The 23,882-nt window shown below is 39.3% G+C and overlaps 6 protein-coding genes across 7 annotated transcripts; all 6 read left to right on the top strand.

Moving 5' to 3' along the window:
• Positions 1–1,288: 1,288 nt before the first annotated feature.
• Positions 1,289–23,882, top strand: LOC116318237 (histone H2B 1/2). Of its 2 annotated transcripts, none has more exons than XR_005614598.1 (2): positions 1,289–1,767; positions 23,116–23,882. XR_005614598.1 is itself a non-coding variant. In XM_039618375.1 (2 exons), exon 1 carries the CDS (start codon positions 1,328–1,330, stop codon positions 1,700–1,702), a length of 375 nt encoding a protein of 124 aa, XP_039474309.1. In that variant the 5' UTR covers positions 1,289–1,327; the 3' UTR covers positions 1,703–1,751; positions 23,100–23,882. The 2 variants fall into 2 exon arrangements, 1 of the variants encoding a protein (XP_039474309.1); XM_039618375.1 differs by having other exon boundaries at positions 1,289–1,751; positions 23,100–23,882.
• LOC116318242 (histone H3) lies at positions 3,456–4,501 on the top strand. Its single transcript, XM_031737196.2, has one exon. The coding sequence runs from the start codon at positions 3,492–3,494 to the stop codon at positions 3,900–3,902; it is 411 nt and encodes a 136-aa protein (XP_031593056.2). The 5' UTR covers positions 3,456–3,491; the 3' UTR covers positions 3,903–4,501.
• LOC116318234 (histone H2A-like) lies at positions 8,470–9,159 on the top strand. Its single transcript, XM_031737186.2, has one exon. It carries the CDS (start codon positions 8,511–8,513, stop codon positions 8,928–8,930), a length of 420 nt encoding a protein of 139 aa, XP_031593046.2. The 5' UTR covers positions 8,470–8,510; the 3' UTR covers positions 8,931–9,159.
• LOC116318240 (histone H4-like) lies at positions 10,209–12,178 on the top strand. The gene is made up of 2 exons (XM_039618181.1): positions 10,209–10,250; positions 11,888–12,178. The coding sequence occupies exons 1-2, from the start codon at positions 10,209–10,211 to the stop codon at positions 12,176–12,178; spliced, it is 333 nt and encodes a 110-aa protein (XP_039474115.1).
• Positions 14,316–22,328, top strand: LOC116318233 (histone H1-like). Its single transcript, XM_039618372.1, has one exon. The coding sequence runs from the start codon at positions 14,368–14,370 to the stop codon at positions 14,977–14,979; it is 612 nt and encodes a 203-aa protein (XP_039474306.1). The 5' UTR covers positions 14,316–14,367; the 3' UTR covers positions 14,980–22,328.
• Positions 22,635–23,882, top strand: LOC116318235 (histone H2B 1/2). Its single transcript, XM_039618374.1, has one exon. The coding sequence runs from the start codon at positions 22,676–22,678 to the stop codon at positions 23,048–23,050; it is 375 nt and encodes a 124-aa protein (XP_039474308.1). The 5' UTR covers positions 22,635–22,675; the 3' UTR covers positions 23,051–23,882.

Below are 23,882 nucleotides of genomic sequence, written 5' to 3'. Positions count from 1 at the left end.
ATTCATATGTTTTAAAGATCCCAAGGTAGGGGACTATTGTTCTTCTGTTCAAGCGTTTTTCTCCTCAGATCTGGAAAAATGTTTTTACCAACAGCCTCACGTCTAATCATTTTTTTGATCCACAACTACTTTAGCTCTTGTTTTCCAAATGTGGGTATTAATAAAACACATGATTAACCAGAAAAGACAATCCATACTTTATAGCTTTTATGTTGTTATCAATGTCAAATCCCACCCTAGCCATTTGTTGTCTAATTTCTGTTGTTCTATAACAAGATCACAGCAGATGTTCCAACGTTTCATCCCCAGCACACTGTGACACTGGGCATTCCTTAGTAGTAACGTAGCAGCTCCAATGGACTAGTGCAGCGGTCCCTAACCTTTTTTGCCTCACGGACCGGTTTATGCCCGACAACATTTTCACGGACCGGCCTTTAAGGTGTCGCGGATAAATAAAACAAAATAAAACTAGTACTGGTACAGAAAAAAAGATTTATTCATAACACACGTGAAAAGACCCAGGAAAACCTAGTTAACGATAAAAACGATAACAAAATAATGCTGAAAACCGATAAAAACCCTGAAAACCATACATTTCACACCTGAGCCTAGACTCTCGCGGCCCGGTACCAAACGATTCACGGACCGGTACCGGTCAGAGGCCCGGGGGTTGGGGACCGCTGGACTAGTGCTCTAAAGCAGTGAAAGACCAACCCTGATCCACCTTAAATATCCATCCATCCATCCATTCGCTTCTGCTTATCCTTTTCAGGGTCGCGGGGGGTGCTGGAGCCTATCCAGCTGTCATAGGGCGAGCCACCTTAAATATATGAATACATAATCTTTTCGGACATGTTGTGATGCAGCAAGTAAAGTAAAGGATTTATATTTTCACTCTTTTTTTTCTGATTAGAAATTGTACAACAAATTTCTTTCAGTTTGATTTCCAATTAAAGCTGGACACAAACATATGTGCTTTGAGAATTCAGAACACGAATAACTAACAATGAAGCAGCACAAATTCTCCTATGTCCCAAATACCTCTCTGTTTCCCTAAAACACTGCATAAATGTCATGAAATCTGCTTTCTCAGCATCATTTAAAAAGACGAGCCGCATTGCATAGGTTAAATTAAACAGAGTGCTGGTTTCCTTTACTTTACATTGTGCGACTGCCAGTAACTTTTCACCCACTAAAGACTGGGAGCAACAGCTCGACCAATAGCAGGCGAGGAACTGCACAGCCGTATTTGCATACAGCGGAAATAAAAGAGAGCCGCTCTGCGCTGACGAGCACATTCTCTGCTGTGAAGTAGCGAAGAAAGAAAATGCCTGAACCCGCCAAGTCCGCGCCCAAGAAGGGCTCCAAGAAAGCCGTGACTAAAACCGCCGGCAAGGGCGGCAAGAAGAAGAGAAAGACCAGGAAGGAGAGCTACGCCATCTACGTGTACAAGGTGCTGAAGCAGGTGCACCCCGACACCGGCATCTCCTCCAAGGCCATGAGCATCATGAACTCGTTCGTCAACGACATCTTCGAGCGCATCGCCGCTGAGGCCTCCCGCCTGGCTCACTACAACAAGCGTTCCACCATCACCTCCAGGGAGATCCAGACCGCCGTGCGTCTCCTGCTGCCCGGTGAGCTGGCCAAGCACGCCGTATCCGAGGGCACCAAGGCTGTGACCAAGTACACCAGCTCCAAGTAAACTGCAGCTCTACTGCACTCACCCAACGGCTCTTTTCAGAGCCACCCGCCTCTTCTGAAGAGCACATCCTGACGTCTTCACATCACGTATGAATGAGGAGAATTATAAAGCTACTGAGCATCAAATAGCTGTCATTTGTTCATTAAAATAAATACTTTATAAAATGGGAGCAAAAAGATCAGTTTTTGCAAATAAAGTATACACTATCGCTGTGCTTAGTGTTTCACTTATCAAAACTAAAGCTTAGAGTGGTGTTCAACATAAGGTCCAGTAGCAATTATCACCCTCATAAAGACGGGGTCCAGCCCACAGGACAGTTTTGGAAAACATGGAGGGTATGCCCCAAAAGTTCATGTGGATGTAGCTTTTGTGGCCTTCAATGTAAAATAAGTTTGACAACCATCTGTGATGCGTCGAATCCCTATTTAAACGAGGTTCTTTGTTGCTACAGTATTTAACTATCTTCCCACATACATCGCTCACAGCATAATTTCCTATGCTGAACGTAAGCGCAGTTATGATCTGTGAACAAAGTCAAGATTGCGTGGTTTGTTTTGTTTCTCGAGCTTCTCATTGGCTCGCACTCTTGCGGAGGCGTAGCACGCACATGAATAAGAGGCGGAAGGTGATTGTAGTTCCTATTAACAGGGTACTGCCCACTATCCTGCTAAGTGCTGAGTTTACTTTTGTCTGTATGTCGCATTTACGATTAAAAATGAATTTAATCAAATTAGATATTGATTTTTTTCATATGGGAATTGATCCTGCAACATGAAACGCTGGTGTTGGAAGTATTGATATTTCAGGATCGCTCCGCACGTCACACCCCTCAGTCAGTGAGTGAGACGGTAGACAGCGGTGAGAAGAGCCGGCTCTCTGAAAACAGCCGAACTTTCCATCACTAAGCGCAACTGGGGTTTACTGATTTTCAACTGCGTTAAATGATCCACATGAAAAACAAGAACAAACTTTTACTGTACGTAAAATGCCTTCAAAATGTAAGACATGAACATGTCAACTTGTATCAAGTTAGAACTACAACAGGAAAAACTGTGCTTTGGCAGTTAAACCGGTTTGACTTGGATCACATTTAAAACCAAAGCAGGATCCACTTCATCTAAACAACAATCCTGTTCTGCAGGATTATTAATCTGATTAAGTTACAAAACAATTGAAGATATTTACTGTATGAAGAAAATTGCACATAAAAATAGCTAGACTGATGTCTACATTTCTTAACCTATCAAGATAAACCACTTTGTTTTTCTTTACGCTGGTTTGAATATCACTGTAATGACATGTTGAGATGTTGTTCCAGTGACATAAAACTATTATATTTTACAATAATATATTATTATATAATATTTATTGTTATAAAGTTACACATGTAAGACATGAATCCTTACAATAAGTACGTTATACAGAAGCCCAATAAAGGATTTTAAACAAAGATCCATTCAGGCTGTGTTTATATTATTAACTAAACTAATTAATAATGATGGCCGTTGTAATTTATTGTTCTGAAATTACACTTTAATCTTTTTTAAACTTACTTTTAATCTCCAGTTTCCATAAAGGCGCGCATTTCAACCGCCTTGAAGGGAGTGGTTTCCTTTAATTTTTCAAATTCTCTTGGTCCAATGCCTGGGCTGATCCCGAACACGCGGGATACTTGTCTGAACCAATCAGCGCTACCCTAGCTCTGCCTCTTCCAATATAAGCGCGCGAGTCAGCGCACTGAACCATTCGTCTTTTGCTGAGAAGACAAATAACTTGTGTAAACAAGAAAATGGCCAGGACCAAGCAGACCGCCCGTAAATCTACCGGAGGAAAAGCTCCCAGGAAGCAGCTCGCCACCAAGGCTGCCCGTAAGAGCGCCCCGGCCACCGGAGGCGTGAAGAAGCCCCACCGTTACAGGCCCGGTACTGTTGCTCTGAGGGAGATCCGCCGCTACCAGAAGTCTACCGAGCTGCTGATCCGCAAGCTGCCCTTCCAGCGCCTGGTTAGGGAGATCGCTCAGGACTTCAAGACTGACCTGCGCTTCCAAAGCTCAGCTGTCATGGCTCTGCAGGAGGCTAGCGAGGCTTACCTGGTCGGTCTGTTTGAGGACACCAACCTGTGCGCCATCCACGCTAAGAGGGTCACCATCATGCCCAAAGACATCCAGCTGGCCCGCCGCATTCGCGGAGAGAGGGCTTAAGCTGTTCTGGGACCAGTTTACACCAAACACAACGGCTCTTTTAAGAGCCACACATCTTCAATAAGAGCTTGGGATTTTTCACTATGTGCTGGGTTAAAGCTCATTGATTTAACAGTACTTTATCAGCTAGTCTAAAGCCTTCTATCAGTGTTTAAATAACTAAACCCTTAAATAATTCAGGGAAATTGTCATGTCCTATTGCTTAATATTCATGTTTTGTGATAGAAGCTTATGACAGAAACCTTAAGGTAGCTAAGAAAAAAGGTTAAGTATTTGAAGTTTTAAGAACCAGATCTAGTGGAGATGGTATTTTGTGACATTAATTTGTTAGTACTTCACGTGGCTGCACAGTATGACCCTGCAGGAAGGGTGCTCTACGAAGAAGGGAAGATATTCAAATGGCAGTGAGTCTGTCTGAAGTTTCCCAATCTGGGTTATATACCCAAAGGTCACAAGCTATGTTGGTTTTTGATGAATATGGTAAAGTATCAAAGTGCCAATTTGTACTGAGAGATGCAGTTTTTACCTATTGGGATAAAACAATTAACTTTAATACAAAATAAGCTGTCAAGTAAGACAGTATGCATGCAGTTATCATCATTTCTTTAAAACAAATGCTAAAATAAAGATAAAGCTAAAACAAATTGTATGACAACGTGTCTGTTCAAATTTCCTGCTCCGACTTGGCCTCTGGATGTCTAGAGGCAAGAATCAAGCGTACCCAAAAGGAAGAAGTGCATCAGTGGTCATGTGCTCAGCACACAGAGGAGAGTGAGAGACTAACGGAGCTGCGGTAGAGCATCACATATGGTCAATGGTAACTTTATTGTCCCAGTGAGAAATTGATTTGCAGTCTGTCCATACAGAGAGACAAAAAGGAAAAACAAAAGCCCCGAGGAAAAACAGCCCAAATTTTATCATCAAAAAAGTGCAATGTGCAGTGGCAGCACCCTTATGGTGTAGTACAACAGCATCTGGTATAAAAGAGACACTGTCTCTTTGTCTTCACTGCAGGCACTTTATGCCGACGACCTGAGGGAAGCAGCTGAAAATCATTAGAGAGGATGATCTGAGCATAACGTGACAGCGGTTGCCTTCCTCAGCACCTTTAGCAACTTCTAAGAACAAGGTCATTGTTAGTACAGGACTCAAAAGTCACAACATAAATGTAAAAACCAGAGTTTTAGAAACCCATGGATTTTATGCTAAGTTACTTAATAAACCGTTGCAACCCAAAAAGCATATAAGCAATAATTTTATATCTCTACAAAGTCAGCTTCAGGTGTTTCTTCATCTCACCAGGTGTATCAATTAGCAGTTAAATCGAGGTAACACCTGAAGAGTATTGCATTGACACTGAAGTGCAGGGGTTGCACAGGATCATAACACTATCACATTAGAGCAGGGGTCCGCAATCGCAGCCCACGAGGGCCGGTGTCCCTGCAGGTTTTAGATGTGTCCTTGATCCATCACAGCTGATTTAAATGGCTAAATAACCGTCTTGCAGTTCTCCAGAGGCCTGGTAATGAACTAATCATGTGATTCAGGTGTGTTGACCCAGGCTGAGATCTAAAACCTGCAGGGACACCGGCCCTCGTGGACTGGGATTGGGGACCCCTGCATTAGAGCATAAGAACAAACTTAAACCTCCCTTTCTCCTTGTTGTATTGTATTTAGTTAGCACAAGTTGGAAAAGTTTTATTTAAACATCATTTATTTGGCCTTTACATGGAAATCTGCTAACCTGCACAATTTATTGTTGTTTTTAAGCTCAGACTACCAATACAGGAGAGAACACAGTGTTTGTCTGTTATAGATCGATAGACTGCTAGATAACCATAGGTAAATATAGATAAATATTCTCACACAGGCTCAAACAGCTGCTAAAGTGAGATGTGATTGAATGCCTGATGAGGTACTGAGGTAGAAATTTAAAACCTTTGTTGGTTTGATGTTAGCACTGATTCCCTGATGCTATTTTAGGTCATGGTGATAAACAATGTGTGCGATCTAAATGATGAGATTCATTTGTTAGGAATTTTAAAAATACACTGGAATAAATGTAAATGTTTGGAGCTGTTTTCAAGCTAGAATAGAACAGAAAAGAAATATACTCTCTGGTCCCTCACTGGGGAAATTCCAGTGTTCCAGCAGCAAAGTGACAGGGAGATGGAGCATCCAGTTTCACACAGAAGTAAAGAATATAACATTTAAAAAAAACAAGAAATAAGAGATTGTACAGTGCAAATTTAAAGCATAAGAAAAAATACTGTACAGTTATTGAAAATAGCATGAGACTCAAGGAAATGTGGAACTGCTTAGGATAGGTTTGTACAAAAAGTATATTTGTGCTGAAAAACAACAATGACAGTTTATTTACAGAAAATGGGAAAACTGTGCAAATAGCAGCACGGATGTAAACCATGTTATGTGTACTATTGCCTCTTCAGTGATGGTCATAAAGTCTAACAGCTGCTAGGAGGAAGGAAATGTGATAACACTGTGATAAGGATGCAGCAGTGTGCCACTAAAGGAGCCCCACAGTTCTGCAACAGCTTCATGCATGAGGTGGAAGCTAACACGTGTAGTTTATTACAAATGGATCTACAGGGATGACAGGGGACAAGCAGAGTTCCAATACCAAAAGCACGCGATGTTTTGAAAAGCGGGTGCAGAATAGTGTTAAAAAGTTTTTAAGGAGGAATTTTTTGATGCTATTAAAATGTATTTTTCTGAATCTGTAGTAGAAAAAGAGAATCTGAACAATGCTCAGGAGTATTCAGTCACAATGTGATTCTCTAGAAGGACGTGAAGTTTTGTAACTGAAATGGAAAAAAAAAAGAAAGACATGTTCTTGTTAAATAATATAAGAAACAGTTTGAATTTGAATTATTATTGGGGGACATTTAACCAAGACTTCAGTAAATTTCATAATATCTGAGTGTGTACTTTTATCACAAAGTGGAAATATATCATACTAATAAGAGTCCAGTACAAAAAAGCTTTTGATTTTACACATCATTTCTTGCTGGGTAATAAGACAGAACATTACAGCCTCTCTAATTATTAAGACATCTGATAAAACAGAAGCACTATGTTTATTTTAATGGCAGTTTGTCAAAGATGAGACACGTAACATGTCGGGTACGTCAAGATAGTTGTTTGGAGCCATTGTTATTTTCTTTATATGTATCAGATTCCAATTGGGATTACACAAAGGCTCCCACAGCAGAGGTTCAACAGTATGCACCCAAAGCCTCAGCTGACAAAAGTCAATGAGATTTCTGTAGAAGAACTGTAGGACATAAAACCTACTGCTGTAATGGTGAATCACAAACACAGTTAAAGATAATAATAATAATAATTAACCAAAAGAGTCTCCTTTTGTCTTCACCCATATTTTCTTTAAACAAACCATATTTAACTGCTTTAATGTTAACATCAACATCATAACCAATTTCTGTCATCTTCTGCCTTATCTCAGTTGTCCTATAACAGTCCAATAGAAGATGTTCTAAGGTCTCATCTTCATCACAGTTTATCATAGGACATTTCTTGGTGGTAACAAAACAACTCCACTGAACCACCGCCCTCACAGGGAGGTGCCCGAGCGAGATGAGCCATACCACATCTCTCATGCTTTCGGATAATAATTTGTCTTGTATATTTTTAACTATTGAAAGATTCTCGTCTTTATCTATGTACTTATATTGAATTATACCTTCGTTTTTAATTTCATTAAATTTTTTATAAATATTTTTCGTATTATCTTGAAGAATATTTAGACTATAATGTTCCCATTGACTTGATAAATCTCCAAACATAAGTCTGTGGTATGGTACGCCTGCTCTGGCTCTGCCTCTTTTTTTATTCCACACTTCCTCCTTCCCTCGAACCCACGGGGCACCCCGAGAAATTGCACTGTGAGTATTTTTAATAAACGGGATTCGCAAAACTATCTCTAAGTCTGGGGCTCCCAATCCCCCGTGTTTCCTACTCTTGTACATAAATTTTCTCTTAGTCACGTGTTTTATAATTTGTATCTTTATTTTCCCATTTCATAATTTCCATTCTGAACCGCAACCCCCTGAACCACGCCCCAACTGATAATAGTATAAGTAATGTCATGGGTGGAGGTTTGTCAGCACTTCAAAGAGGTTCATAATTAATATGGCCAAATGTTATAACAAGCTCATAGTGCAATAATCCTGATTTGCTGCTGTGTATTATTTACATATGGAAAATAATGATTAATTTCTTTGAATTTTATTTATTTTTATAGATAACGTGTGCCTGAAACATTAACAAATTTATGGTGGTATATTCTTACATTTCCTTGTGTAGAGTCAAATTAAACAACTTAATCTATATTTTGTAGTTACTGTTATATATTTCAGTATTTCCAGGGTGAATTACTAAAATCGTTTATAGCATATCAGTTCGTACGGAAATTAAATGTGAGGTTTGACGTCATCTCTTATCTGATTGGACACTGCTTCTCACGATCGCGCTAACCAATGAGCGAACAGCTGAAGTAGTATATAAAGCTGGTATTGGGGCTGTGTGAGTTATACTTTTCTCCTGCCAACAAGCGAAGAAACAAACAAGATGTCTGGACGTGGAAAGACCGGAAAAGCAAAGGCAAAGCCGAAAACTCGTTCCAGCCGCGCTGGACTGCAGTTTCCTGTTGGTCGTGTCCACAGGCTGCTGAGGAAGGGTAATTATGCTGAGCGTGTTGGTGCCGGCGCCCCGGTGTATCTCGCGGCTGTGCTGGAGTACCTGACCGCTGAGATCCTGGAGCTGGCTGGGAACGCTGCCCGTGACAACAAGAAGACCAGAATCATCCCCCGTCACCTGCAGCTGGCCGTCCGCAACGACGAGGAGCTGAACAAGCTGCTGGGCGGCGTGACGATCGCTCAGGGCGGCGTGCTGCCCAACATCCAGGCCGTGCTGCTGCCCAAGAAAACTGAGAAAGCTAAAAAAAAAAAAAAAAAAAAAAAAAAAAAATCACACGACCATTTTCAATAAACTAACGGCTCTTTTAAGAGCCACTCACAACTTCTAAGAGCAGCATTTTAAGTACACTTTTTTCTTTTTTGAACAACGGTGTGTTCGGTGTTGTCGGAGCACTAACAAATTGTACATGTTAAATGATAACTCAAATTTTAAAGCCATTCATATCTCTACAATATGTTTGTATGCTATATGTGCTCACACTCTGATTTGAGACTAAAGCATAAAAGCTAATGAAACTCCACTCGGTAAGCATATGATGATCTGCGAGTTTGCTTGCACCGGTCAGTAGTTCTCTATTACGTCCGCAGAGCACAAATAAAGACGGGGGCCCCGCTGCTGTGACTTTCATTCGACTTTCTTCGTTCAGAGACAGAAACTCTAGACATGAAAGTAAGGGCCAAGGGAGGCGTTACTCAAAATAATTAATAGCCGTTTTACTGGATACGTCCTAAACGACTTATACAAAGTGACAGCCCTTGCTTATGCGGATGATGTCTCAGTAATTATTAAAGATCAAAAGGAGCTATTGATACTTAAAGAGTTGTTAACAAAATATGACCAAGCCTCCGGTGCCAAACTAAACCAGGAAAAGACTGAAGGAGTGTGGTTTGGACAAAACTCAAGAGAACCTGTAATTGATTTAAAAGCTAACAAAGAGATGAAGATTTTAGGTATTTGGATTACTAAAAATGATCCATGTCTTTTGAATTGGAAAAAGAGAGTGAAATAGAGAATGAAGTAGCTAAATGGGACAACAAAAATACAAACTATAAAGCGCGTGTGAATATTGTGAAAACACATGTAGTCTCAAAGTTACTTTTCCTAGCTACTGTCTTTCCCCCTCAGAAAACTTATCAAATTAAGTAAATTGTGTACTAAATTGATTTGGGGGACAAACCGTGAAGTAACGCAGAGGAAATTGATGTACAAAGGAAAAGAACATGGAGGATTAGGAGTGCCAGATCTTGGTATCATTTTGATGATTCCCTTATTGAAAAATGTGTATAGCGCATTAGAGCGAAGCACCCACTGGATCCAAGGGAAGAAATCCTTGTGGGAAAAAAATGAAAGGGGGAGCCCGAACGGGAGTGCCATACTTTAAACTTGTGTTCGGCGATTTAGTAGATCAGTGGAAACTGTAGTTTAAATCTTTTACAATTAAACTCAAAACAAATATATAATAAAATAAATCTAAAAAAACCCGAAGGTATGATACAATATAAGTTTGCTGAAAAAGAAGAAAATCAGAAAATAGTTTAAAACATATATGACAAAGTAATATCCGAGAACATGAGAGATACAGTGTGGCTTATCTCTGTCGGACGTCTCCCAGTAAGAGCTGTGGTTCAGTGGAGTTGTTTCATTACTACAAAGAAATGCCCTATGGAGAACTGTGATGAGGACGAAACTCTTGATCATCTATTGATATCATGTTACAGGACGGTTGAAATAAGACAGAAGATGGATAAACTCGGATTTGATATTGAAAATAATACAAAAGCAGTAAGATATGTTTGTTTAAAGAAAAGATGAGTGAAAATAAAAGAAGATTATTTTGATTGGTGATGTGCATTATAAATGTACACATATGGAAAACAAGGGCTAAAGTGGTTATAGAACAAAAAATGATAAGTAGTTCCGTAGTATGTAAAAATATTGTAGCGGACTTGAGGAGGAGGAAAACTATAGATATGAAACTATGTAACGTCTTGCCGTGGGAGTTTTTATCCTTGTAAAATGTAAAACATAACGTGAATAATTTGTGCATGGTGTTTATATTGTGTGTATTTGTAATTGTAAATTTTGATATTTAAATAAAGTATTAAAAAAAAAAGCAAGGGTGGCCCCTTTTCTTTTTTGGGGGGGGGTTAACTTAAATTTTATATTTATGTATCTAATGTAAACTATTATGTGTATTGCCATATAATTTGATGTAAAGTTTTTATGTGTTGTCTGCTTGTGAGTTTGCCATGAATTTTGAAAATAATGGCTTTAAAAAAAAAAAAAAAAGCAAGGGTGGCAAAGGACTCGGAAAAGGAGGCGCCACTTTGAGAATTCCGTTTATTAAAAATGTTTTTAGCGCTCTTAATAGGGGAACTCCGTGGATTAGAGGTTATGTAGCACAATGGGAAAAATTAAAAGGTAGGGCTAGATCAAATATACCTTATTATAAGTTTCTTTTTGGCGACACTACAGAACAGTGGAAAGACCTTAACATTAACTGGACACAAGTATGCACTAAACAAGTTTATAATATAATTAATAATAAAACTAATGAAGGACAAATAAAATATGAGGACGTGGGCGTAGAAGAATACCCGTTAATAGTTAAAAATGTTTATGACAAATTAATCTCTGAAAATATGAGAGATACGCTGTGGTTGATTTCTGTTGGACGTCTCCCTGTTAGAGCCGTGGTTCAGTGGAGCTGTTATGTTACCACCAAAGAATGTCCAATGCCACGGTGTGCCAAAGATGAAACCCTTGAACATTTACTGTTATCCTGTTATAGAACAGTAGAGATCAGACAACAGATGACTAAAGTGGGGTTTGAAATTGATAACAACATAGAAGCTATAAAATATGGTCTGTTTAAAGAAAAAATGTACGACAGTAAAAGACGCCTCTTTTGGCTTATTATGTGTGTCAACATTTGGAAAACCAGAGCCAAGGTGGTCATTGGTCACAAATGATAGATGGTGTGGCTGTGTGCAAGAATATTCTTACAGACCTGAGAAGGAGGAAAACTTTAGAACAAAAAAAGAATAGCTGTTTACCTTGGGATCTTTTGAAGATATAATTAATGTTAAAATGTTTGAGTAATTTTTTTTTTTGGGGGGGGGGGGGGTTAATTTAAAATTTACATTTATGTATCTATTGTAAACTATTATGTGTATTGCCATATATTTTGATGCAAAGTTTTTATGTGTTGTTTGCTTGTGAATTTGCCATGAATTTTGAAAATAAAGGCTTTAAAAAAAAAAAAAAAAAGCAAGGGTGGTAAAGGACTCGGGAAAGGAGGCGCTAAGTGTCACTGTAAAGTTGTTCTTGATAACATCCAGGGAATCACCAAACCTGCCATCCGCTGTCTGGCTCGCCATGGTGGCGTGAAGCGCATCTCTGGTCTGATCTACGAGGAGACCCGCGGTGTGCTGAAGGTGTTTCTGGAGAATGTGATCCGTGACGCCGTCACCTACACCGAGCACGCCAAGCGGAAGACCGTGACCGCCATGGACGTGGTGGACAGCTTCGGCGGTTAAACTCATTCATACCAATTGAAGTAACTAAACGGCTCTTTTAAGAGCCACACACCTCACTGTAAGAGCTTTGTTCTTTCTCAAATAATATGGTAACATAAGCAATCATAATTTCGCATATCCGGACATTTCAATCAGTAAGCCAGATTTTGTTAAACTGTAAGAGGTTCAGACACTTAGTAGATTCAGTGTGTGTGGGTTGTTTGTTTCTTTTTTTTGTTGCCCCTCCCCCAAGCAGTAGCAACTTGACCAAGTCATTAAACTCATCTGAGCCCCTTCTCCAGTATTTGTGGTTTGAATGATTATCTGCTTCATTTTGAGGCACCAAGTATTCCTCTGACATATCAACACAAGCAAAGTGAAGTTTCCATCTCTTTCAAGTGCAGGGGAAAAACAAATGTGGCATACCAGCAAACTCAGCACTGTTTCAGTGCTTTCCAGAAAGTGGGAAAATGCACAAAGGATGTCTGAATGTATAGAGGCTCATAGAGACTAGTATGTCACGGCAAAATATTTCACCAATTTGTAGTTTTAAGTTTTTTGTAGGATACCATGTGAACCAAACATTATTGTTTAATCCAGTCAAAAAGTGAACTTGGGAATGTGCGTAAACAACATCCTCTGAAGGAGATCTTCCCCTTCATGTCATAGAAGAGAATCATGAAAGAGCCAAACAAGGGGTTTAGTTTTAGTTTCTCCTTTAATAAATGTTTGTTAGATGAAAGCATACTACATCACAATAAGACATGTACATTAACAACAATTAAATAGCTCATATCACCTTGTATGAGTTGGATTTCTTAACCAGAAATCTCTTTATGAATTCACTGTGTTCTGTAACTCCTTCAATCATATTAGTGGGACGTCCATTATAGAAAAAGTAATTTCAGAGACAATCCATATTCATAAATCTGGAAAAACTCAATAGAAAAAAGCAGCTACATTTTAGTTAGGAAGTGATGATTATCCACATTTAAATATAAGTATCACAGGTATATAATACTAAGTATAGGTAATATTACTACTACTGCTACTACTACCAATAATAACATGTACTATTAGGTATATAAGCATCACCTCTGAGGCTAAAATTATCAGTGCAAGTCTGAAGCTTGTGAGGTTTTAGAAACTCCAGAAGGAATGAGAATATAAAGAAAACTTAGACATAGATGAAAAAATATGTTGGCTTCTAAAACAGAGAATGGGATAGAGAGGGACCTTCAAATGCCTGCCTTCAAGTTGGAGCATCAAATGGACGTAGCACAGATATTCAGAAAAACAGTGAAACTGAACAGAAACCAAAACAGTACAACAATGACTCACCTGCTCCACAGCTGGCTCATTTTTTCTGTAATTTGTAACCTTTCTTTCTGTTATTGTCTCTCTCCACACATTTTCTTTCTTTCTTGTTTTCTTGTGAAGCAGAAAGTTGAAAGAGCCCTATAAACCGGCCTGTCTTCTTTAAACCGTCACAGCTTCCAATAGGTTAATCCCTTCCTTCGAATCGCGGACTCAAACAAGGCTACGAGGGACCCTTAATAATACAATTGTGTGTTATAATCCCCTGTAATGTTCAGTATTTCTCTCAATTCGTGATAAATGTTCTTAGCAAGAGAAACTTTTAAAGCGAACAGCTCCGTTGTGAAGCCTGGCTGTGACAAGCCTCCACCTTCATCAGTGTGTTTGCTGCGGTCACAATATCTTCATTTTATTCCAAACTGACTGCCAGCAGGTTGATGTTTTCACTTTGAATGTGTAAAAGAACATGTGGCTCAGCTGGAAAACTGATTTTGGTGCAGCTTTACTTGATTTGAAGTCCTTTTATGGGGTAAAAGAAGGGGCGAAGCCGCCAAGCTCCGCTGTGACTCGCCGAGGTTTCGGGGTTTCAGGGAAAAACTGCAATAAGCACCGGGGCTCAACATGAGCTAAATTTGAAGACACTCGTGTCCGCTTGTCGGCTGCTTTACTGTCAGTCCGCAGCGTTGCCCCTTGAGCTACTTTTTAACGTGTTTATCTGGAAGAGAAAACACAGAACAAGTTCACTCAGGCTGCAAGCGAGAGCGCCGCGCTGGATTGAGTCTCCACGGTTCTCATGTTGCATTGAAAAGGAGACTCCTGCTGCGACTTTCTCATCTCGTCTCTCGAACTCCAGTTGGATCGCGAAAGCAGCAAAGAAAACGCAGCAAGGAAAAATGGCAGAAGTAGCACCAGCGCCAGCCGCCGCTCCCGCTAAGCCAGCGAAGAAAAAGGCTTCCAAGCCCAAGAAGACCGGCCCCAGCGTCAGCGACCAAATTCTTAAAGTAGTGACCGCTTCCAAAGAACGGAAAGGCGTGTCATTGGCAGCCCTGAAGAAGGCTCTGGCTGCCGGAGGCTATGATGTGGAGAAGAACAACGCCCGCGTTAAGATCGCCATCAAAAGCCTGGTTTCTAAGGGTACTCTGGTTCAGACTAAGGGCACCGGCGCTTCTGGTTCTTTCAAGCTAGGCAAGAAAGCCGCTGAGACCAAGGCCAAGAAGCCAGCGAAGAAAGCTGCTCCTAAAGCCAAGAAGCCCGCCGCTGCCAAAAAACCTGCGGCAGCGAAGAAGGCTAAGGCAGCAAAGAAACCCGCAGCTGCAAAGAAGTCTCCGAAGAAGGCTAAAAAACCAGCTGCTGCCAAGAAGCCCGCCAAGAAAGCTGCGAAGAGCCCGAAGAAGGCCGCCAAAAGCCCGAAGAAGGTGGTCAAGAAGGCGCCCGCAGCCAAGAAATCCCCGGCAAAGAAGGCTGCCAAGCCTAAAGCCAAAAAGACCGCAGCCAAGAAGAAGTAAGCTGTGATCGTTACGTTTGAACTCAAAGGCTCTTTTAAGAGCCACCACAATCCTACGAGAGCCTGTTCCTAAAGACATCAGTTGTATTTATTGTAAACAATGTGTAGCAGACATTGCTCAGAGACAATGGAGCCTAGAGAAGAATCAAATCTATTTACACCTGCTGGTTTATTGACTTTTTGGATTTAATATTTACTTGTACACATGCCAGCTAGTGTCCTAGTTAGATTCGGTGTGTGTGTGTGTGGGGGGGGTTAAACTCCACAGCATACTAAACTCGTAACTAAATTAATATTATTGGCAAAATATGACCTTGGCTCCGCCCAATTTAAAAACTGCTGTCACCAGCTTTCTATTACGTCCGCACATCAGACAACGAGACCTTTATTTGACTTGGTATTGAAACAACTTTTATTTTCACTCATCTTTTCTTTAAACAAACATATCTTACTGCTTTTGTATTATTTTCAATATCAAATCAGAGTTTATCCATCTTCTGTCTTATTTCAACCGTCCTGTAACATGATATCAACAGATGATCAAGAGTTTCGTCCTCATCACAATTCTCCATAGGGCATTTCTTTGTAGTAACGAAGCAACTCCACTGAACCACAGCTCTTACTGGGAGACGTCCGACAGAGATAAGCCACACTGTATCTCTCATGTTCTCGGATATTACTTTGTCATATATGTTTTAAACTATTTTCTTCTTTTTCAGCAAACTTATATTGTATCATACCTTCGGGTTTTTTTTTTTGTTTGTTTTTTTAAAGATTGATTTTATTATATTTGTTTTGAGTTTAATTGTAAAAGATTTAAACCAGAGTTTCCACTGATCTACTAAATCCCCGAACACAAGTTTAAAGTATGGCACTCCCGTTCGGGCTCCCCCTTTCATTTTTTTTTTTTTTTTTTTTTTTTTTCCCCCACAAGGATTTCTTCCCTTGGATCCAGTGGGTGCTTCGCTCTAATGCGCTATACACATTTTTCAAAAAGGGAATCATCAAAATGATACCAAGATCTGGCACTCCTAATCCTCCATGTTCTTTTCCTTTGTACATCAATTTCCTCTGCGTTACTTCACGGTTTGTCCCCCAAATCAATTTAGTACACAATTTACTTAATTTAATAACAGTTTTCTGAGGAGGGGGAAAGACAGTAGCTAGGAAAAGTAACTTTGAGACTACATGTGTTTTCACAATATTCACACGCACTTTAGTTTGTATTTTTGTTGTCACATTTAGCTACTTCATTCTCTATTTCACTCTTTCTTTTTCCAATTCAAAAGACATGGATCATTTTTAGTAATCCAAATACCTAAAATCTTCATCTCCTTAGTTTTTAATTCAATTACAGGTTCCTTTGAGTTTTGTCCGAACCACACTCCTTCAGTCTTTTCCTGGTTTAGTTTGGCACCGGAGGCTTGGTCATATTTTGTTAACAACTCCTTAAGTATTAATAGCTCCTTTTGATCTTTAATAATTACTGAGACATCATCCGCACAAGCAAGGGCTGTCACTTTGTATAAGTCGTTTAGGACGTATCCAGTAAAACGGCTATCACTATTAATTATTTTGAGTAACGGATTTATTGCTAGAACATATAGAGCTGCACTTAGAGGACATCCTTGTTTCACTCCACATTCAACTCTAAAGGGTTTGGTCAGTCTTCCATTTACTTTAATCTGGACTAAGGATTTTTTGTATAATAATTTAATCATAGAGATGAAGGTTTCAGGCATATTGTAGGCTTTCATAACTTCCCACAAATAGGAGTGAGAGATGTAATCGAAGGCTTTCTTTTGGTCGAGACTTAAAATAAAAAATTCTGTGTCTTTTCTACTATAAATTATTTCCCGCAAAGTACATAAGTTATCCCACATCAAACGACCCCTTATTGCACATGTTTGCTCTTTTTCTATAATTTTCTCTAATACCTCCTCAAACCTATTCATGATTATTTTAGCAAATATCTTATAATCGACATTCATTATTGTTAATTGTCCATAATTATTTATGTCATCTCTTTCCCCTTTCTTATATAACAAACACATTATTGTAAAAGGAGTCACCCAATGTTCCCTTATGAATGCCTTCATTAAAAACAGTGGCTAAAAATTCAGATATTTCATTTACTACTATTTTATAAAATTCAGACGGGAACCCATCTAAACCAGGGGTTTTGTTCATATTTAACTGACTGACCGCACATTCTACCTCATCTTTAGTAATATTTCCTAGAAGTGAGTTATATTGGATAGAGTCTAAGGGCTCTATTTTACTTAACAGGGATTCTACTGCACTTGTTTTTGTAGATAACGGAGAAAACATTTGGGAACCTTCTGATAACTCGCCTTTTATCTACTTCATTAACAAAGGAGTTTCCTCCAACATCTCTTATAGAGGAAATAAAATCATCATTACGTTTCTTTTGGTTAGCTCCGATCATATAGTCCTCATTTCCATTTATATCACCTCCCATAGATTTTTGTATATTAAATAATATTTCGTTATTTACTTTTTCAATACTAACTTTAAGCTCCTCAATCTGGTTCTCTTCATCCTCATTTCTAAATTTTTTATTCTTCAAATAAATATATTGATTTACTTGTTCGTTATACTTCATATTTTTTGTATAATTTATTTCTCTACATTTAAATTTGAAAAAATTTCTCATCCGTTCTTTCAGTATCTCCCACAATTGTATATCAGATGTTGTGAGTTTTTTAAGTTGTAAAACTTTCTTAATTTCTTCCTTTAATTCCAAAACAAGTGTCCCGTCACTTAGGCAGCTCGTATTTAATTTCCAATAAGTGGAAGGGGGGTCAGTGCCACACAAAATCGTAGCTCTGACTACCTTATGATCAGAGAACTCAGTTACAAAGTCATTATATCTTAAAGCTGAAATTTCAGGAGATATATAAATTCTATCTATTCTAGTTTTAGAGGACGAGTCGAACCTTGTGAAGTGAGTTGTCTGAGGATTTAAGATCCTATATAAATCCCTAAGAGATGCGTCTTTACATATTTGTGTCAGTAGTTTGCCTTCCCTGGACTCTTTGAATGTCGTACTAGCAATCCTATCGTTCTCTTCCGTAACCATATTAAAATCCCCACATAAAACAGTATTAAACCCACATTCTAACAAATGTCTCATTTTCTTTAGCAATTGCATTTTTATTGTTCTTTCGGGTGCGGTATATACATTAATTAACCGGAACTTTTGACCACCATAATGGCAGTCCACAAGTAAAAGCCGTCCAGGTATTATATCTCTTTTCTTTATGATATTCACATGAGTGTTTTTGAAGAAAAAGCCCACCCCGTCAGCACTATCGTCCCGTATTGAGATTACTGAGTGGCTTGGACCCCATAATTTATTCAGCTCTCCAATATCTTCATTGGTTTTCAATCTTAATTCTTGTAAACACAATATATCATAGTCCAGTTTTTGCAGAAAAAGCACTTTTTTCTTTCTCAGTCTTTCTGATTGTAACCCTCTAACATTTCATGTTATTATTTTAAGAGTACTCATATTTATGTAGTAGGAGGTTATTCGGTAGAGAGAGGGAACAATGTAGATTCAACATTACCTTGCGAAGGGCTGGATCGATCGTCCTTTCTCTTGTCTCTGCTATAAGACGTCGTCGAGACACTTCTTTTCCTACCTCCTTTCGTTGTTTCGTTGACCAATTCCTCCATTGCGGGATGCTGTTTGTTTAGAAAAATCCCTGTTTGTGTATCCGCTTCATCTCGTCTTGCTGGGATGTCCGTAGGAGAAATCTCCACAGGAGTCGAAATGGATGATTCTTCACTATCACTTGCACTTAGGTAGCTTTCTGATGAATTTTCTTCCTCGCTTTCCCTTCGCTCGTCATCGCTCTCATATTCCACCTCAGAAGTTTCTGAGAAGGGTTGGTCGTCCGATTCTTCTTTACTTTTTGCTGTTATTTCTTTAAGTTGTCTTGAGGGCGTCAAATCCTCCTCTATGTTGTTATTGTTTGTCTGCAGCTCTGTTACTCCTGGAAGATTTGTCAAGATACGGTTGCCTGGTTCTTGTCCGGAAACAGCTTCAGGGACAGCCAATGGATTTGTTAAGGACACATTTCCATATGAGAGCGTTTCTTGTAGCGAGGTTGGATTTGCGGCTACTGGCAGCGCTGAGGTGGATGGAAAGGTTGTACAAAGAGCACTCGTGGAGGGCTGTTGGGGGGCTTTAGTTATATTTGCAAACGATTTGGGACATTTAAAGAAGGTGTGACCCTTCAGTCCGCACAGAGAACACTCGCTGTCATTTTGGCATTCTTTAGCTTTATGACCCAACTCCCCGCATTTGCAGCACTTAAAGGTAGGACAGTCTCTTGCCTGATGGTCTAGTGTTTGGCAGATGAAACATCTGTTTGCCTGTCCAGGATATATGATACGCCCATTAAAAGGGCCCAGAGAAATGGAGTTAGGGATGGAAACAATATGACCTGATTCATCTCTCCGCATTCGTACCTTGAATTTCCTTACTCCGTACCATAAGCCGAATTTATCAACCGGCTTAACGGGAGGTTGTAAGACTTCACAGTACCTTTGTAGGTAAAGTTCAATGTCCTGGTCTGGAACTCTTCCTGTCCAAAACTTCACCACAATTGTTGTGACTTCTAGATGAACTGGAGATTCTACTGACCAAGAAGTCAAGAAGTCACAAACTGAGTGCACAGCATGGCACATGTTTAAATGAGCAATGTTTATTCTTCAGAATCACTTTATAATCAAATAGACACAAACTTTTTTTTTCACCTCAAAAATACATGTTCAAACCACCTCATCGATATCGCAGAGAAGTGACACGTGATGTTAAACACAATCTATCAACTCAGCTGTGCAGAGGCAAACATAATGAAGTAGTTCATTTCAAGTTGTACATTCAAACACCTCTTCATATTTTTGTCCACCAGAAGACACCAAAGCAGAAAAGTGTTAAAAAGCTTACAGCAATTAACCCTTCTTCAATACAAGCATCAGTGCTTCGGAAAGCTTAATTTGGCCACCACTACACTTAATAATGATGCCAATATTTTGAGCCAACCTTTCAATATTGTCCTTTAAGGGTTAAACTACAGTGAATTCATTAAGACTGTTGTCTTCTTGATGTGTTTTAATGCTTTGTATCTTAAAGCCCCTAAAATAGTCAGTGATCACTGTCAGCATCTCTATGTTTTTATTTATTAGCATGTTTTAAAGCTCAGTTTTTAAAAATCTTACGATGTAACTACTGCCCATAAGCCAGACACCAAAGAGTCAGAAAAGAATCCCTCAGAGGTCAACAAAGATTTGAATGGGCATGTGAAGCTGAGGATCAGGCAGTTTTCATAGCTAGTAATCCAAATCAAATCACTTTTATTGTCACATCACTTGTGCAGGTACACTGGTACAGCACATGCAAGTGAAATTCTTGTGTACAAACTTCACAAGCAACAGAGGTGTGCAAAATACAATACATTAACATAAGAACGAGAAAAATATAAGAATGGGTAAAACTGTATGTGCATTACTGAATATGTATAGTAAATATGTATATCTACGTGTGTGTGTGTGTGTGTGTGTATATAAAATTATAGAAAATTAAATATAAAATTAAATATAAAATTAAAAAAAATAAAAATAAAATATACAAAGGTCAGAACCATGCAGCAGTATAATAATGACTGTTTGTGTGGTGGGGATGGATCATCTCAGGTGTTCTCAGCATCTTTTCCTCCGTCCTTGTCTCTGCTCATCAATGACCCTCATGTTAATTTTTATTGAGGGGACAAATGGTATTGTTTATCATCCAGCTTATTGTGCTAATGCCTTTATATTATCCTAATCATAGCTTTGTAGCTAGCCACCACATAACAGACCAATATATACCAGCCAGTCCAACTTCAGTAACCGTAATTTATGTCTGAAGTGATAGGAGATCTCTATGTTTTAATTTGTCAGAAATCCCTCAGTAAGAACATGTTATATCATCTTTAGATGGAGACTAGAAAGCTAACTCTGTTAAACTTTGAAAATTCTGTTTTCATGGATACCTGGATGTTAAACTTTATTGTTATATCTGGGAGAGCAGCCACACTGATGATTTTATAAAAGGTGAAAGAATTTAGAGAGTTTTTAACCCACTTCCATAATTCTTGAATGAAGGCATTAAAACAGCGAGGGAAGCAACTGGAAACTACTCACACAGATGTGAAACAACATCCAAGTAAAGCAGGAAAAGTAGACATTATAGTTCAACTTTTCTTAAAATATAAAGCGACAAAATAAAAAATAAGATACATTAATAAAACATGATGCTAATTTTAAATAGGGAAGAAAACTTTTGGGGGGAATTTACAGTATAATATCTAGATGTCTATTTTAAACTATATATATATATATATGTATATATTATCAAGGTTATTGTTAGTGTGCTGTCAGTCAACAAAAACTGTTCTTGGCTTTAAACCAGACATTATTTAAAACAGACATACAAAAAATGAATAAACATTCATTGCTTACAGGGAAATGGTCTATACAGTGAAGACTTCTTCCTTCACTTTATAGACTATTCTGTCCAGCTGCCATAGCACAATGACATCCTTGGTTGTTTTCTGAACACCGTTGGGTACGGTGCTGGTATTCCTCTCTGTAGTAACAGAGACCAATGGTGTTATCCACAGATTTCACACATGGATTTGAAGAGTGCATGAAATATTGTTCCTACAGCATTAATGAAAGCAGTAATTGTAATATGGTGGTTTGCAATGTTGCCTCACAGGAAGTTCCTGAGTTTGAATCCAGCGGCCTGCTGCTTTTCTTTCAGCAATTGCATGTCCCCCCCGTGGTTGCGTCCCGCAGTCCAAACAATGGTTAGTTTAATTGGTGATTCTAGATTGACTGTAGCTGTGGATGTGGGTGTCTCTTTCTCTGTGCCAGCTGTGCAGCTCCCCCACAAAGAATAAGAGCACAGATGCAGTGAGTGCTGTTCTTCAGCCTGCGAAACCCATCCATCCAATCTCAGCTATCACATCTAAGACAAAGGAACCGTGGTCAGGGTGTTGGTCAGTCTCAGGATGGGGCTACAGATTGTGTGGAACTAAGTTTAAACATGTTTATTTGAGTTGTTTATGATGCTTATGACAATGCTGATGCTCGGAACTGGGAATCAAACCAGAACACCGGAGGTTACTTGCTGCTTTCATCTTCTTTCCTCTGGTCACTTCTTCAGAGCAAATGTACAACAGTAACACTATCAGTGGAACAGGTTTACATTTGTTTTTATTTATGTGTTTGTTTATTTATATTAAAAGGTTGTGAATCAACCTTTGCATTGCACAGAAGGATGTGAAATGTTCAACAAATGTTTAACACTTGGTGACGAGGTCATATGCGATCTGTAAGCTTTCAAAATTAATAGAAATTAATTATTTATGGCAGGGGGCCACATTTAACTGATTAATTGAACTAATTAAAAGGGGAAAAACTGACGCTGACGGGAACTTCAAGCTTTCCTTTTTGGTCTTCCGTGTTTACACGGCACGCCCAATCTTTCGAGCAAAGGCAGAGCGTCGACCAATGACAGGCAGGGATCTGCACAGCTTTATTTGCATACAGCGGAAATAAAAGAGAGCCGCTCTGCGCTGACGAGCACATTCTCTGCTGTGAAGTAGCGAAGAAAGAAAATGCCTGAACCCGCCAAGTCCGCGCCCAAGAAGGGCTCCAAGAAAGCCGTGACTAAAACCGCCGGCAAGGGCGGCAAGAAGAAGAGAAAGACCAGGAAGGAGAGCTACGCCATCTACGTGTACAAGGTGCTGAAGCAGGTGCACCCCGACACCGGCATCTCCTCCAAGGCCATGAGCATCATGAACTCGTTCGTCAACGACATCTTCGAGCGCATCGCTGCTGAGGCCTCCCGCCTGGCTCACTACAACAAGCGCTCCACCATCACCTCCAGGGAGATCCAGACCGCCGTGCGTCTCCTGCTGCCCGGTGAGCTGGCCAAGCACGCCGTATCCGAGGGCACCAAGGCTGTGACCAAGTACACCAGCTCCAAGTAAACTGCAGCTCTACTGCACTCACCCAACGGCTCTTTTCAGAGCCACCCGCCTCTTCTGAAGAGCACATTTCTACACAAAATTTTAAAGTAACACAAACTGTTTAGTACTTGAAACCAAAAGCAAGCGGACAAAATGGAAAAACTTTTTGTGTTGTAAAATAAAACGATGACATCGTGACCAGAAGCTTCGTAATTTCCGACTTTGTTTACAGAACTTGTATGTTTTTCACTGGAGTGAATGCACTGACAATGTTCTGTTAGTTAAACCTATAGATGTTTTTCTCATCAGTGACTAAATACTTGATAGCTGTTTCATGTATGAACAAAATGTCCTGTATTTGAAACTGCCTCTAGCATTTACAAAAACAAAGCTGTGCGAAGGACTTCTCTTCAATGAAATTAAGGGTTTTAGTATTCTGTTGTGTGTATCCATCAGAGGGGAAACTTATTTCTTATTCCATATTTCATAATGACCGAAGCACACACGTGCATATCTATTTATAATTATATATGGGTAACATTGTATTTAGTTATTACATGTTAGACTGCCCTTTTGCTTTTCTTCCTTTTTTCTTTGCAGTGGAGGGTATGAGGTATTTTGGTATAATGAGAATAAATAATTCTAATATCACTAAATTCACTTTTTAAACATGGAGCTTATCTTCTAGTTTTGTAGATGTTGCAAATGTGGATTTTCTGCATCTTCAGAGATATTTTTAGGTTTCTGGATTTTCATTTAGCTGTTGCAATAAAGATACACCATGTAGATTGTGCTTAGTGACCACAAAGCACATCTTGTTTCTGTCATCTCAAATTAAATGATTACAGACTTG

The sequence above is a fragment of the Oreochromis aureus genome, linkage group 10 (genome assembly GCF_013358895.1).
Source record: "Oreochromis aureus strain Israel breed Guangdong linkage group 10, ZZ_aureus, whole genome shotgun sequence".
Taxonomy (NCBI): Eukaryota; Metazoa; Chordata; class Actinopteri; order Cichliformes; family Cichlidae; genus Oreochromis; species Oreochromis aureus.
The sequence above is the reverse complement of the archived record's forward strand: the minus strand, read 5'-3'. Positions and strand labels throughout refer to the sequence as shown.

Bases quoted from the DNA above. Each gene is read 5' to 3' on its own strand.
- LOC116318237 (XM_039618375.1), top strand. From the start codon at position 1,328: ATGCCTGAACCCGCCAAGTCCGCGCCCAAGAAGGGCTCCAAGAAAGCC.
- LOC116318234 (XM_031737186.2), top strand. From the start codon at position 8,511: ATGTCTGGACGTGGAAAGACCGGAAAAGCAAAGGCAAAGCCGAAAACT.
- LOC116318240 (XM_039618181.1), top strand. From the start codon at position 10,209: ATGAGAGATACAGTGTGGCTTATCTCTGTCGGACGTCTCCCA. The intron at 10,251-11,887 runs GTAAGAGCTGTG...TTGAAAATAAAG, and splicing joins TCTCTGTCGGACGTCTCCCA to GCTTTAAAAAAAAAAAAAAA.
- LOC116318233 (XM_039618372.1), top strand. From the start codon at position 14,368: ATGGCAGAAGTAGCACCAGCGCCAGCCGCCGCTCCCGCTAAGCCAGCG.
- LOC116318235 (XM_039618374.1), top strand. From the start codon at position 22,676: ATGCCTGAACCCGCCAAGTCCGCGCCCAAGAAGGGCTCCAAGAAAGCC.
- LOC116318242 (XM_031737196.2), top strand. From the start codon at position 3,492: ATGGCCAGGACCAAGCAGACCGCCCGTAAATCTACCGGAGGAAAAGCT.